The following is a 15,642-nucleotide window of genomic DNA, read 5'->3' on the forward strand; positions in this document are numbered from 1 at the left end:
GAGGATATACAATCAATCAACAAACATAAGAAAAAATGTTCATCATCTCTAGCAATTAGAGAAATGCAAATCAAAACTACTCTAAGATATCATCCCACTGCAGTCAGAATGGCAACTATTATAAAGATAAACAACAATAAGTGTTGGTGACCATGTGGGGGAAAAGACACACTCATACATTGCTGGTGGGACTGCAAATCAGTGCAGCCAATATGGAAAGCAGTATGGATATTTCTTAGAAATCTGGGAATAGAACCACCATTTGACCCAGCTATCCCTCTCCTCAGATTATACCCAAAGGACTTAAAAACAGCGTACTATAGGGACACAGCCATTGGGTAGTAGCCATTGGAGAAGACACATCAGGAAAGGCACTAGAGATTCCGCAGTATTCTGTGGCATCAATGTTTATAGCAGCACAAATAGCTAAACTGTGGAACCAACCTAGATGCCCTTCAGTGGATGAATGGGTTAAAAAATGTGGCATATATACACAATGGAATATTACTCAGCAATAAGAGAATAAAATCATGGCATTTTCAGGTAAGTGGAGGGGGTTGGAGAAGATAATACTAAGTGAAGTTAGCCAATCCCCAAAAAACAAATGCTGAATATTTTCTCTGATATAAGGAGGCTGATTCATAGTGGGGTAGGGAGGGGGAGCATGGGAGGAATAGACAAACTCTAGATAATCAGAGAGATGGTAGGGAAAGGTAGGGGGCAGGGGTTAGTAAGGATGGTGGAATGTGAGGGACATCATTATTCAAAGTACATGTATGAAGACACGAATTGGTGTCAACATACTTTATATACAACCAGAGATATGAAAAATTATGCTGTATATGTGTAATAAGAATTGTAATGCATTCTGCTATCATTAAATATTTTTAAAAAAAATAAATTTGTATTTTCACAAGTTGTTTGAAAAATTGATTTTCCAAAGATTTATTGAAAAAAAAATCAGGTTTAAAAAAAGACAGGGGCCCATAGAGGGAGGCCTCTGGGCAAGGGCAAGAGCCCAGTCCACGGCCTGGACCACTTTGCCTCCCTCTCCTATTCAGGGTAGATACTTCTGTGCCTTGAGCCAGTTTAGATGGTGACTCACTTGGCTTGAGCTAATATAGACAAGGACTCGCTCCTCTTGACCTAGTGTAGGCAAAGGTTCTCCCTTGGAGCCACTGTAGAATTGATTCCATTTGAGTGGATTGCTTTGGCCTGTCTTCAGGCCTCTCCCTGTGGTGTGTAGAAAGGGCGGGTAGTAGCCATTGGAGAAGACACATCAGGAAAGGCACTAGAGATTCCGCAGTATTCTGTGGCATCATCTCCACAATAGACTCTTCAGGGAAGAAAGATGTGGACCAGTGGGCAGGATGGGCCTGATTGCAAGCAGTAGCTGGGTTCACTGCATGCCATGCAGTCTCTGTACCCCAATCTCTTCCTGGATGCTGCCAGAGGTCCCAGGGAGCCAGAACATGGGCTTGGGGAACTGGAGATGCTAAACGGTCTCAGGGTTGCTACTGACATAATAGTCACGTACACCCATGTGGAATTGCCCTTTTGGGGGATTCTAGGGATACCAAATTTTGTAAAATAAAGTGTGCCCAAATAAAGAGTTAGAAACCCCCAGGGCAGTTGGGGGGAGGGTGGGATATTTGGGTCCGTGCAAGTCCACACCTCAGAGGAGGTTATGGGTAGCAGCCAGAAACCTAGAAATGACAACCATCTTCACAGACTCTGAACAGAAGCAGGCCTTAGTGATCAGTGAAAGCAAGACCGTGGCCCTGAGAGCCACCATATGTACAGTGCCCAGGATGATCTGTCAACAGAGTTTGATCCAAGAAAACAATGGAGAGAAGAAAGTTTGTTGTTGCTACTGCTGCTCTTGTAATTTTTCATGAATATAGCTTTAGGGACCTATGGGATGGGCTAGTGTTAATGTCATCAGAGATGTAAAATGAGAGGATAGAGTACAGCACAGAAAGAAAGTATGGTTCAATTTTTCAAATGTGATGAAAGAACAGCTTAGCAAACCTCAAAAGGAAAAAACCCAAAGAAGTCCATGCCAAGACACAACAAGAGTACTTACAAACCGAAGATGAAGGAAAACAGATGAAGACAACCAGAAGAAAATGATACTTTACCGACAAACATGGAATCATTTAAAAGACTGTGGGATTCTTATCAGAAATTTGGTAAGACAGAAGGCAGTGAATTGACATTGAAGTGCCTTAGTGGCTGCACTACTGGACAGTAAAACTCTCAAAGTTCTTTTAAGTATTTTAAATGCTACTTTTGAAAACATAATTACAGCTCAATTCACAATAGGTAAACAGTGGAACCAACCAAGATGCTCTTTGACAGATGAATGGATAAAGAAAATGAAGTACATATACACAATAGAATATTACTCAGCCTTAAAGAAGAATGAAATCATAGCATTTGCAGGTAAATGGATGGGCTAGAGAATACCATGCTAAGTAGGATAATCCAATTCCCCCCAAATCAAAAGCAGAATGTTTCCTCTGATTATCAGATCCATAGTGGCATGGGGGATAGAATGAAGGAACTGTGGTTTGTATAGAGGAGAATGAAGGGGAGGGGTGGTTTTGTGGGGATAAAATGGTGGTAGAAATATATGGACATTATTACCCTATATACATGAATGGTTATACTAGTGGAGTGACTCTGAACCATGTACAGCCAGAGGAATGAGAAGTTGTGCTCCATGTGTGTACTATGTATCAAAATGCATTCTACTGTAAAATAAATGAATTAATTTTAAAAAATTAAAAAGAAAACATAATTACAAAGTTTCAAGGTTCTAGAAGGCATCTAAACTGCACAGTGTACTTCTAAATGCTCTAGTAGTCACAAGGCACTAAAAGTTATGGGGTTTCAGTGGTCTGCACGATGTTAAATGTTCCAAATGCTCCTGTAGTCAGAACTCAATAGTCACAACATTTCAGGGCTCAAGAGGTTGTAGTGACCAGGAAATCTATGGCCTGGGTCTCTTTTCAGCTTCTCTACTGTATGAGCTCAGTCTCCTGATAGGACTTGAGTCCACAAGCCCTGTAGGCAATGCAACCATTGCTTACTAAGCACTTCTGAAGTCATCATCTCTACCACCCATGGACAAGTGGGGGCTGAGAAGGAACTTTTAGAGTTGCTAGATAGAAGGTGAGGCCCCCTTTACCCGGAGAAGCTACATTTTCTATCTTTGGGGTCCTGCATGTGTTTGAATTTGGTCCTATGCTAAAAGAGAAGAAGAAATAAGAAAGAAGAAGAAAAAGTGTTTGAAACCCACTCATTTACTCTATATTACTTCTTACAGCATTTCTGCAGAACTGATGTTCCCAAATGATGGAACCCCAGAACTCAAAAGTTCCACAATATTTATACACAAATAGATAAACATCAAGTTTGCCTTTGAAATTCAAGTGTTAGAAACAAGCAAATTCCACACTTATTTCATCTCCGGTAGAAGGAGGCAATTCCTCTCTGTGTCTCTCCATATCAGTTTCATTTTTTTTTTCCAAACATAGTTGTTATAAAGAGGGGGATAATCAGAGTTAGATATACTTATACATCAAAATTTCTCTTCTTCCTCCACCAGTTGGTAAACAGATACAATAACAAGAATATCAGCTACCAGTTTTGAAAGCTGGCAATGTGCCAGGCACAATTCTAAGGGGGCTATACTACCCATCTTAATTTTACCAAAAGGAAAATTGAAGCAAGAGGTGAAGTTGTGGGGTCCCAAAGTAGGCTGCTATGAGCAACGGGCAATGTGACCATAGGCAGTCTAACTATGGAATTTTAATCTTCACATTAAGCAGTTCTTTAAGAATTAGGAATTTCGGCCTGGATCATAGAGGACAAATGCATCTGAGGAGACATTTGTAAGTCAATGTACCATGAGTGGCACACTTGCCCAGGAGAAAGCCATTATAGAGGCTCAAGCAATCTTCCCTGAGGCTATTCTATGTGTTCCCAGAACAAGGGGCAACCACCAAAAGCATATCTTTGAATTCTTCTTGAGGAGTTTATTTACTGACTGAACTAAGTTTAGAGGAAGACTATGTCCCACTTACAAGGTCAAGTTAGAATTGAGGTACAGACTTATTTTGCAGTGAAAATTTACAATTGGATTCAATCAAATGACTTTATGGAAAACATATTCATTTTAAACTGCAGCACAACAACATATTGCCATCATTAATAAGCCTTCACACTTATTCTTTTTAGAAGACAGGGATTTACTCTTGAGACTTTTCAGTTTAAGTCTTTGGCCCCAAAGGAATTGGGTGATGACCACCAATGCTCCCATTGGTGAAGTAGCAGCTGCAGCAGCAATGAGCTGAGCCTCTAAATATAACTGCACAGAACCACCTAACTGCATAGAAGAAAAAAAGATAGCTGTAGCTGAGGCCAAACTGCACAGCAATCTTTGGACAGGTGGCAGAAGCACTGACGGAAACATATTTGCCTCCAATTTCCATATATGTGAACCCAAGCAATCATAGCCCAGAAGTCCAGATGACTTTGACATGTATAGGAAACACAGAGAGCCAAGAAAACTCTATCTGAACCACACAGATCTTACACACTTGGGCTTTCTCAGATCATGAATAACTTACTGCTATTTCCAAACAGTGTTCCGTGAATTATCCAGTAACAGAGGGTGGCAACAGAAGATACTACATTGGCAAGTTGAAAACTATGAGCAATAATTCCTTTCCTGGTGACTGACCCCATGGTAGATACTTCCTGCAAGCTGGCGGTGTCTGTGACTATCAGGGATATCTTCAAAATTTAGCAGAATCCATTCCAAGCTGAAAGGTATGGCCTTGCCAGTTGTGGAAAAAGCTGACTCTGCTTTGCCTGAGCCCCTAAGGGCTAGAATCCAAAAGGAATGGAAAGGGCGATATCACAGTCAGGCCCTGGACCTTTGTCATGCAGGATAAATGTTCCTCATAGAATATTCAAGATTAGATAAAGAAACCAGGTATTAGAATCATGTGGGATAGGGACAGAAGCTGCTTTCAGACACCACCTGGCTTTTGCTACCCAAAACAGGAGTAAAGCCCTTGGGGCATATATTCAGGGTCAAATAAAACAGAGGCTCTACACTGGGCAAGGACACTGTTCATGCTTCCTGGGAATGTGAGTTGTCAGAAAACCTATTCATTACTATGTTTCAATTTCCAGTGCCATATTCTCTGAATATGGATGCCACTGGTCTGTATTTTTGTTTTTTTAAGAAACTTTATTGTTCTTTTTAGTTATATATACTGTAGAATACATTTTGACATATTATACATACATGGAGACTAACTTCCCATTCTTGTGGTTGTATATACTGTGGAGTTTCGCTGGTCGTGTATTCATATATGAACATAGGGGAGTTCTGTTCCATTCGTTCTACTGTCTTTCCTATTCCCAGTCCCCTCTCTCTTCCCCCCATTCCCCCTGTCCAATCTGGTGAACCTCCATTCCTCCCTCCCCCCATGCATATTGTGAGTCAACATCTGCATATTAGAGAGAACATTCAATCTTTGGTTTTATGGGACTGGCTTATTTCACTTAGCATGCTAGTCTCCAGCTTGATCCATTTACAGGCAAATGCCATAATTTCATTCTTCTTTATGGCTGAATAATATTCCATTGTGTATATGTACCACAATTTCTTAATCACTGTTCTGTATTCTGATCTGGTTTTTCTGTCCAGATGGCTACCGTTAATACCACATTCTCACGAATAGAAGTGGGTTCTCCTCTCTTCCAGTGTCAATTGATTCTAAGTCACCAATCCCTCCCATGGGTTCTCATTTCACTGAATTTGACCATGGACAGTCTTGGACATCTGTTCCACTATGCATTACCTATGTTTTACTGACTGGTGAGCCCCCTGCAGTCTGTCTGGACCAAATCCTTCCCCTTCCATCTTTCTCTACCTTTGTGTATTCCAAGATCTCAAAATAGTCTTCTGTAGATATGAACACAAAGCTTTTCACTGGAAGGCACCATTTTCATCAAAGGAGACATATTCTTTCTATAGCCAGATAACTGAAGTACTTGTATCTGCCCCAAGTGTGACCTGTGTCAGGGAACAGACATAGAAAAGCACTTCCCAAGAGCCCTCAAAGGAGCACTCATCCAAAAGAGCATTAAGAGGTGTTCACAACAAAGACATTTGAACAAGTTTCTTTGTAAGATTTGCAAAAAGCCTTTTATATCTCATTGAGGCTAAAATAAGGACATAATGGGGGGCTAGGGTTGTGGCTCAGTGGTAGAGGCACTGGGTTTGATTCTCAGCACCACACAAAAATAAATACATAATAAAGGTATAGTGTTAACTACAACACACACATACACACACACACACATGTATATTTTTTTTCAAAAAAGAAGGATATAATGGCTTTCCAAACTATTTGTGAACAGATATTTTTCAAGTGATAAGCCACAGGAAATACCCACATCAAAGTTGGCAAACAGGAAAGAAGAGTATGCTTACTTCTCTGGAAGAGAAGTGAAATGACCAAAGCATCCCTTAATCCTCAGATGAGGGCATATCTGGGAACTGGCACACCCAGCTTGCATGTGTGCTTAGTCTGGCCCTGAATGTCTGAGTTGGTAGCCAGCAATGAAATTTTGGGAGTCATCACATAAAAACCAGGATGCTTGGCTTCTCCACCCCAAAACAGCCACATGTGGTCTATAATCTCCTTACAAGATGATGACTGGAAGGAGGAAAGGCTGCTGTCTTTAAAGAAAATCCAAACTTTCCTCCACTCTGGAGGCTGCTCACCTCTCGAGTTCTCCTTAGCCTTACCATCTGCCCAGCCCTGAGCAATTGAGTTCACAACTTCTCTTAACGCTATAGACATTGCTTTCAAGTCATCCTGAAGTGTACTGAAAATCATGTATTTGTAAATAAATGTGTGATAAACAGTGCTAAATCTTGGGGTATGTTTAATTTGTCATTTGAGATAATCCCTGTAAAATAATTTAAAAGTCCCTCCAAAACTATAGTGTTTTATCTCATGAAAAATCACAGGCAGAGATTTGATTTCACTCCTTGGGAAAATAATGTATCATAGACAGGGATGAAGGACTCATTTTTATCCTCACTTGATTCATGAGCTTGCTGGAAACCAGTGAAGAAAAGTAATCTGCTGCAGAATCAATGGTGTCCCCATTTCCTAAACTAACAGGAGTCATTTTACAATGTAAAAGATTGCTTCATAGCTATGCAACATGTCCTACATTGTACTGAGCTGGGCTCTTCACAGTCATGACGCCTCTGCTGGGTCAGTGTCACTATCCATATGCGTCATCAGAACATGAGGTTTGGCAAAAGTTAAGCGAACTCTCCAAGGTCAAGCAACTTGTTGGTGGGATTCTACTGTCAATCTTTCAGGCTACCAAACTCCCTCCCTCCCTACCAGGATATTGTCAAAATTCAGGCATACCTAGGAGATAACAGTAGAAAAACATACCCTGTTTGGAAAAAGTTCCAAACACTCAATGACTACTATCCTTGATGCAGCCACAGACAACATTCACTCTTTTATCTGAATGATTTTAAATAAGTCTCAGCACCAGCAAAACAAACTATGAGTCCTATGTGCAGTATCCCTGGGGCCTAAAGTTTAAAATGCCTGATTAGTTTTAGGTGGAGGACTCATATATGTATAAGTCCCATGCAAACAAACCTAGAGATTACAAAAGAAAAAGATTTTTCTTCATGTTAAACGACTGAAAGGGAAATGCCATAATTTTGATCTTCTCTCAGAGCTACAAACAACAGAGGCCAAGTTCAGTTAAAGGCATCATGAATGGTACAGAGGTAGAAAGGAAACAATTGCTGCTTTCTAATTCCCTCCCTGATGAATATGAACTTGGTTTTGGAATTATCTTTAAGATGGAAGATTTACATTTTTAAATTATCAGAAAATATGTATGATAACATGAGGAAATACTCATGATAAACTGTTAGGTAAAAATAAATCAAAACAAATATGATTGATTATATAATTACTTAAACAGATGAAGATTCATGTGTTCATATGGGCTGGGTTGGAACAAAACATAGAAAATACAAAAGCAATCATTCATTTTGATGACTGACTTATGCACTATTTTAAAAATTATTTTACTTACTTCTTTTAATGTTTCCAGAATATTGTTTGTCAGATTAGTTTTTTTAAGTTATGTAAAAGGTGAAAAAAATTGACAGGTGAAACAGAAGTAACATGCCTTTCCATATGAAAAAAAAAAAAAAAAAAGAATCAAAACTGTGGTGTTGGTGCAGGGATTGAGAAATGAGCCAGTACTATGCTGAAGGGCACTGAAACAGACCAGTGCATATATGAAAACATAATATCCAGTCACAGTCAAAGTAGGAGCCTGAAAAAAAAATAGATTCTTTCTTCACACCACACCCAAAAATAGACCTCAGGTAGAGGAGAGCCCTGATGTGAGAAAGCAACATTAAAACTTTTACAAGAAATTCAGACCATCTTTAGTCCTTTAGGGTAATGGTAAGCATTTCTTAAATATGCAAAGATAATATACATTTGTGAGATAAAGGATATATTCAATGATATTAACATTAAAAGACAATTATTATACAATAAAAAGATAAGTGCAGGTCACAGACTTAGAGACTCTTCATGTGCAAAAGCTGACAGAAGAAAAATTAATAATTGAAAAAAGGTAAACATATAATTTTTTTAAAAAGGGCAAAGGCTTTGAAAAGCAATTCATTAAAGGAGAAATTCAAATTGTTAAAAACATAGACAAGATGCCCATCTTTACTAATAATAGAATTGTAAACTAAAGCCACATGAAATGCCATCAGACACCCAGAGGATCAGCAAAGCTTAAGATGTCTACTAATCTCAAATATTGGTACAGATGTGGAATGATAGGATGTCACAGACCAAAAAACAGGACAAACATTTTTGACAGCAATTTGCCATTATTCCATAAAGCTGAAGATGACTTTTTCTGATTGTCTAATTAAAATTTTCTTCTACAAAATTCTATTTAAATAAAGACTTATATGAACAATTTGCCCATTGTTCCTAGCCCTGAAAAACTGGAACAACCTAAATGTCCATTAACAGAACATTCTACTGTCATGTGTAACTAATTAAATAAAAAACTTAAAATTAAAAAAAGAAAAATGAAAAAATAAAGGAATGAATGATACATATATCATTATGGTTAAATCTTTAAAACATGCTGTTGAGTAGAAAAATAAACTAAGAGTATGGTTCAAACCATTTGTTTGAAGTGTCAAAAAATGCAAAGCATTATTATGTATTACTTATAAGAGCCTGCATGTCTACAAGTGGCATGAGGATAGGACTATAGGTAATAAAACTATCAAGTCAGGGGTGCACATTTCTGCAGAAGGCACCTGGTGTTTGGATATTTATGTATTTTAATTGGCTTGCCATGACAAAGAACCCCCTCCTTAGAACATGGGATGGAAGTGACTTGCTTTCCCAGACATGCCAAGACTCACCTCAGATGTGAGTTCCCACAGCCATTTCTCTCCCAGGAGGAGCTCTTTTGGGGGCCCAGTTCTGGGGTTCCCGTGAGGTCCTGGTCACTGCAGTCTTCTTGGTCTGTGGCCCATTTATCCTTGGACTTCAAGCTGTCGTGTTGTGAATCCAGAGAGATGATATCCGAGGGGGAGCTCACCACCCCCGAGTCCTCGGTCGTGTCCTCTGATGCAAAACAGCTGCCAACGGACACAGTCTCCTCAGCTTCTGATGGCACCAGTGGGACTCCATCCCCACTGCAGTGACTGCTGGGACCCAGGGGAAGGCTCACTAGACAAGACAGGGCAAGGATAAGTCAGCAGAAACCACTCCAGGTCCCACGCTGCCTAACAAGAGCAACATCCTTCTGTGAATATTGCTGAAATATGAACTTCAGGATGCTCCAAATACGGAGGGCATGACTTCACCCACACCCTCCTCTGGAAACATTCTCAGAAAGAGCCCTATGTACATATGCAACTGAAAGCAAAATTTTCTCTCCAAAACTCAGGATTTGATTAAATTAGTCCTTTAAATATGTATTCAAACACATTTAAATGTTTAAAGGAATGATATGATAAATGAGATTATTTCTAGTCTGATCCTTGGTTTAACTGAATTTGACTTAAAATGAGTTCTTTATAAGAAAATTAAGAACAATTAGAGTTTTAAAAAATATAAGCAAACTTAGAAAGCAGTAATGCTGGTATGAGAACACTGACAAATCAAGCCACACTTGAAAGAGAGCCTAAAATATGAATGAATGTTTCCTCAGCATTTGGTTCTCCCTTAATTTTTATATTTTAGAGAGTAAGTTTAGATATCAGTAAGAAACAACTGGGGGGAGAAACTTCAGGTAAAATTTAAAAGAATCAGAACAAAAATAAATCTGTGGTTGAGGTTTTCTGGCCCCTAGGCCCTGTGTTGATTGCTGTAGCAGGAATAATAAGATGAAGAGAGCTATAACCCACTTTAAAGTTAAACTCTGTCAAACATTAACATTAGGGATCATCTCTTATTTAGCCATCCTGTACGTCTATCCACCCATTTGGAGATAAACTGAATATAAGTAATGTGTAAGGCTATTATTTTTTTGAAATATTTATTTTTAGTTGGACACATACCTTTATTTTATTTTTATGTGGTACTAAGGATCAAACCCAGGGCCTCGCACATGCTAGGTGAGTGCTCTACCACTGAGCCACAACCCCAGCTCAAGGTTATTATTTTTAATTCCTGAGTTTCTAGGCTCTCTAAAATCAATGAAAGCTCTATGCACACAGCTTGAGTTTGAAGAACAGGTACACACAACTATAGGGCAGCTATAAACAAAAGTTGTTGTAAACACTAATGTAGAAACAGATTTTAAGTTTCAAGACACTTTAAGGCAGATCATCTATGCACTTTTACTTTAGTCCTGGAAAGGAGGACAGTGTCCTGCTGCAATTCAGGGTATTTTGTTCTAAGTTGCTGCTCCCATTATGTAGTCCCTGGATGCCTAACATGAATGGAGGCAGCAAGGCACTCCCAAGTGCCCACTCCAATGGTATGACTGTACACCAGTCGTAAAGCAACCTTGGAATCGCACTTGACATTGCCAGCATTCATCTGGACAGCAGATCAACATCATGTCATTAACAAAACCAAGAGGAAATCCCTTCAGGTATCAGTTTATATGAGATCTTTTTTATTTATTTTTATTTTTTATATGAGATCTTAACAACAAAATAAACAGAAGAACAAACATTCAGAAGAAAACACATTCCACAAGAATTCAAAAGGAAAGAATAGAAGGAGGAGGAATTGTTCAGAGAAACAAATGCACAAGGCAATATACTGAATGCAGTGAATGCTTTTCAATAGTGCCTATTATCTAGATTTACTCCCAGCTTTTAGTAGCAAAACTCTTAACTGGAAGCCAAACAGAAAGAAGAAACACTGCTTATGGATTAACACAACCTGAAACTTTTTCTGCCCATGATTTGCTGATAAGCTGCCACCTCTGAGTGAGTTGCCTATTGCTCTGATCATGCCACCTGTCAATCAGCACAGAGATGTCATTCCAGAGAACATCCCAACTCAGAAGTCTGCTCCACTATAACTGTGCCAAGAGCCCACAGGGCAAGAACCTATTGCCTGCCATTCCTCTCTTACCTTGTGTTTTGCCACCATCACTGAACAAGTAGGGAAATTAAGTTCAACATGTTTTTCTCTTTGTTGCATATAAACAGCATGACACGATGCAAAAGAGCACATAGCATGACATAGTGCAAAAGAGCTTTAGGTCACAGAGACCTGGATTCAAGTATGAGCAGAGCAGCTTCCTGACTGAGCTCTGGAAGGTGGGGTAACAATGCCACCCTCAGGACTGTGACAAAGACTGGACTTCAGGGGCTGGGGTTGTGGCTTAGTGGTAGAGTGTGCACCTTGCATGTGTGAGGTACTGGGTTCAGTCCTCAGCACCACATAAAAATAAATAAAGGTATTGTCTCCATCTACAACTAAAAAAATGTTAAAAAAAAAAAAAGACTAAACTTCATGGGCAGGTCCTCATTGCCAGGTGGCTGCCTGGATGAAACAGATCCTGTGAGTGAATCTGGGGACTCGGTTTTCGAACCCAAGAGTTTGAGCTTGTTGGCAACTCAGTTTATGAGGGGACAGACAGACCCACAAAGAGTGGCAGTGCCATCTGGAATGCCCACTATGCTTTCCTAAAAGGATGGCAGTTGACATAAATGCTCAGTCCAGTTCTCCCCTCTGCTGTTACATAGGTGTGAAGCCGTCTTCCCAGGTGGTCCCTAGGGAGGTACTCTGACTACCTGGGGCAAGGAAGTTTTCTGGCTCATGCATCTCAGGGAGGCTCAGAGCACATGAGTGGTGGAGCGGGGACATGAATCTATCTCCACACATTTTCTATCTACTTTTGAGATAGGGAAGCTTGTTTAGGCTTGTTTTAGATCCCTCAGAAATTTTGAGGCCAAGAAATTTTTAAGAAAACTGAGAGTCAGCAGTTGAAATTAAATCAACTGCCAATCCTTAAATCAACAGTGTGAGAAGTCCTGTATTCAGGACACATGTGTTAAGCCACTTAAAAGTGCATAATGTGAGAGCCATGGCCACAGCTCCCCCTCTTGCCCAGGCAAGTCCTCCATTTCTCATGGTAATCTTCCCGCAGGCCTTTGTGGCTTGGTCACGGCCACATCACACCATCTGTGCATGTGCCAGGGAATGGGCAGACAGGGCTGGGCAGATGCAGGTAAGGAAACCCTCAGGGGGGTTGCCTGAGTCTCAAGAACGAAGTCACATAGGAATCGAAAGGGCAACTTTGCTCAGAGTTGTGAATTACTCAAAGGAGCAGGAAGGGAGTGCAAGGCTTGGACAGGGCACACTGTGGATATTGATGCCTAACCTGCACTCAGTCTGAAGGGTGGCCAGAAGCTGAAGGCAGCTGAACCCACAAAGCTTTGCAGCTGGGTGGGGTAGGGGGCCAGGCTATGACAGCAACTTTCTAGAAAAGCTTCTGGAAAGGCATTTGTATCAACTGCCACATGCAAACCCCTCCCTCAGCATCGATTTATAGATAGGAGCTAACACTCTGAGGAGGACCGAACCTGGTCGCCATCAGTTTCCAGGCTACTTCTGATTCCTTCTTTCCACAGTGGCTCTGTCAGAAGAATCTTGACCGAATCAAAGGTTCTGTTTGGCTCATCCTGTCCCAGTCCCATTTCCCTTTTCTTCTTTTGGCTTGCCCCAGTGATTAACTCCAAGAACCATAACGTATTTTGAAAATTTTTAAATGATATCATGGTACAGGAAAACTGTCCTCCCCCATCAATTCTAAACAGAAAAATCCAAATGTAGAAGGAGAACTTGGAATTGCTTTGCTCTGAGGAGGGCTGGAGGACCCCTAGAGGATCCTGTGTCCTCCATCCTCCATGTGTCCTGTTTTCTGCCTTTGCTACCACTTCCAGGTAGGACCCTGCCCTGAAACCAGGGGCAGCAGGTGGAGGTGTACTGAATTAAAAGTCCAAGTACCATATTCCAGCCAAAGTCTACTTGGAACTTTGGACATTCCTTTCCCCATTTTCTAACATGAGCAGATAGTTGTTCCTGTTAAACTCTCAGATTCCTTCCTGATCTTCCTGAATGCCCTTTGTAATTTCAAACTAAGATATAGGTTATCTTGGGGTTGGGCATGATGGCTCAGCCCTGTATTCCCAGCAACTCAGGAAGCTGGACAGGAGGATCACAAGTTCAAAGCCAGCCTCAGCAACTTAGCAAGGCTCTAAGCAACTTAACTGAGAGTAGTCTCAAAATAAAAAATAAAAAGGTCTAGAGATGTGGCTCAGTGGTAAAGCACCCTGGGTTCAATCCCCTGGTACCAAAACCAAACAAACAAATAAAAATTCTCCCTCCCCAAAAAACTAAACAAAAATACGAGATGTCTTCTACATTTGACTGTTGATAACTTAGAAATCTTAAAAGGCATATGACACTAACTTTATCCTTTCTGCTATTTTCTGTCTGCACTGTCATTATTTTTAAATTAATGTGCTGGCAAGTTTGCTCTTCTCTTAAAGTGTGAACAACCTTTTTTGAACTCAAAAGTTATTGTAGGATTTTTTCAAATGTAAAAACATGCACCTACTTTGTCTTTAGCAGAAGCCCAATATAAATTCATGATTAAATTATCTTCCGACTGAGTAGACACAGAGCACAAGTAAGAAATATTAACTCTTCCACTGTCCACCTGCATTACATAATCCCATAGTTCAAATGTCCCTGAATCTAAATGAGAGCTTTGGAAAATTACCTAACTCAAATACAAAGAAGAAAATACTCAGGGCTCTTGGTACTTCAAGTTGAACACAATCATTCTCAGTTCACTACCAGCTCATTAAAATTTTTCTTTTACAAAGTAACCAAAGAAAATTTCAAACATTCAATATAAATATCTTCCAAGGACAGATAGCCCCTGGCTTATAATGGCTTGTCTTACAATTTTTCAAATATACTGCTGAGCAAAAGTGATAAACACTCAGTAGAAAGCACACTTTGAGTTTTGATTGTTGCGTGGGCTGGTGCTATGTGGCCTGATGCTCTCTCAAGATGCTGGACAGCAACAGGAATTGTAGTTTCCTGTCAGTCACAAGATTAAGAGGGAAACTACCAAAATTCTACAGTGTGCTGTGTTGCTAAGCTAGACTGCTGGTAGGATAGGTATATGAAATGCACTTTTGACTTATGATATTTTCAATTTACCATGTGTTTCCATGCATTTATCAGGATGTAACTCCATTGTAAATCGAGGAACATCTGTACTTTTTTATGGATTCATTTTTATTGCTGTTTTATTGAATGCAAATTAAAGGTCTTGATGTTGCATTTCTGCTGATCATTGAGAAAGGAGATTTCTCAAGAATCAGTTTTGCCAAGTTTATATGGTGTACGGAATATGCCTCATAAAAAGACAAAATGCCTCCCCATCCAACACTGGTGCTTATGGGTTTCACATCATTTGCAGTAACAAGCAAAGCTTGTCCTTCATCTCAGCCTACATTGACTTAATTCTCTATGTTTCAGGCATTAGAAGCAAAGGAGGAAACAAGATAAAGTGTTCCTGAGTTAGTGACATAAGTTGACATGATGCATTTCAATACTTGTTTCGTGTAACCCCCCCAAGTAATTCTGAACAACCATGTACATGCTTACATTTTTAATCAAAATCTGAAAATTTCCATTATAGGTTCAATTGGTTGCAACAGATGTACAACATTGTTCGACTTGTTCCATCATTTAAAATATGTAATCCAGGGAGCCAAATATCAGAATTTTCATGCCCTGTACTCTCCATGAGAAAATGCATGAACAAGTTCTTCCTTTGACAGGCAGGGTTTTCAGACGTATCTTTTCTTTCTTGAACTTATTTCCATTCTACCACTCAAAAGAATCTCATCTTAATTGAATGTACTTTATGCTTCAGAGATTTTTTATTGATAAAATCTCTTCATATGAAATATGTATGTAGATTAAAATTTAATTTTTAATCTCCTCTCACCATAGGGCAATAGTGTTAGATTCTTTT

At 39.7% G+C, this 15,642-nt stretch overlaps 1 protein-coding gene across 8 annotated transcripts in view; it reads right to left on the reverse strand.

The window, feature by feature from the left end:
- The window catches only part of Cobl (cordon-bleu WH2 repeat protein), a 282,502-nt gene that overhangs the window by 35,648 nt on the left and 231,212 nt on the right, over positions 1 to 15,642 (reverse strand). For all 8 annotated transcript variants that reach the window (XM_071614784.1, XM_071614773.1, XM_071614776.1 and 5 more), the window contains one exon: positions 9,539 to 9,848. In XM_071614784.1, the coding sequence (XP_071470885.1) occupies positions 9,539 to 9,848 (310 nt within the window). The remainder of the gene's footprint in view (positions 1 to 9,538; positions 9,849 to 15,642) is intronic.

This window comes from Marmota flaviventris, chromosome 1 (assembly GCF_047511675.1).
Source record: "Marmota flaviventris isolate mMarFla1 chromosome 1, mMarFla1.hap1, whole genome shotgun sequence".
NCBI lineage: Eukaryota > Metazoa > Chordata > Mammalia > Rodentia > Sciuridae > Marmota > Marmota flaviventris.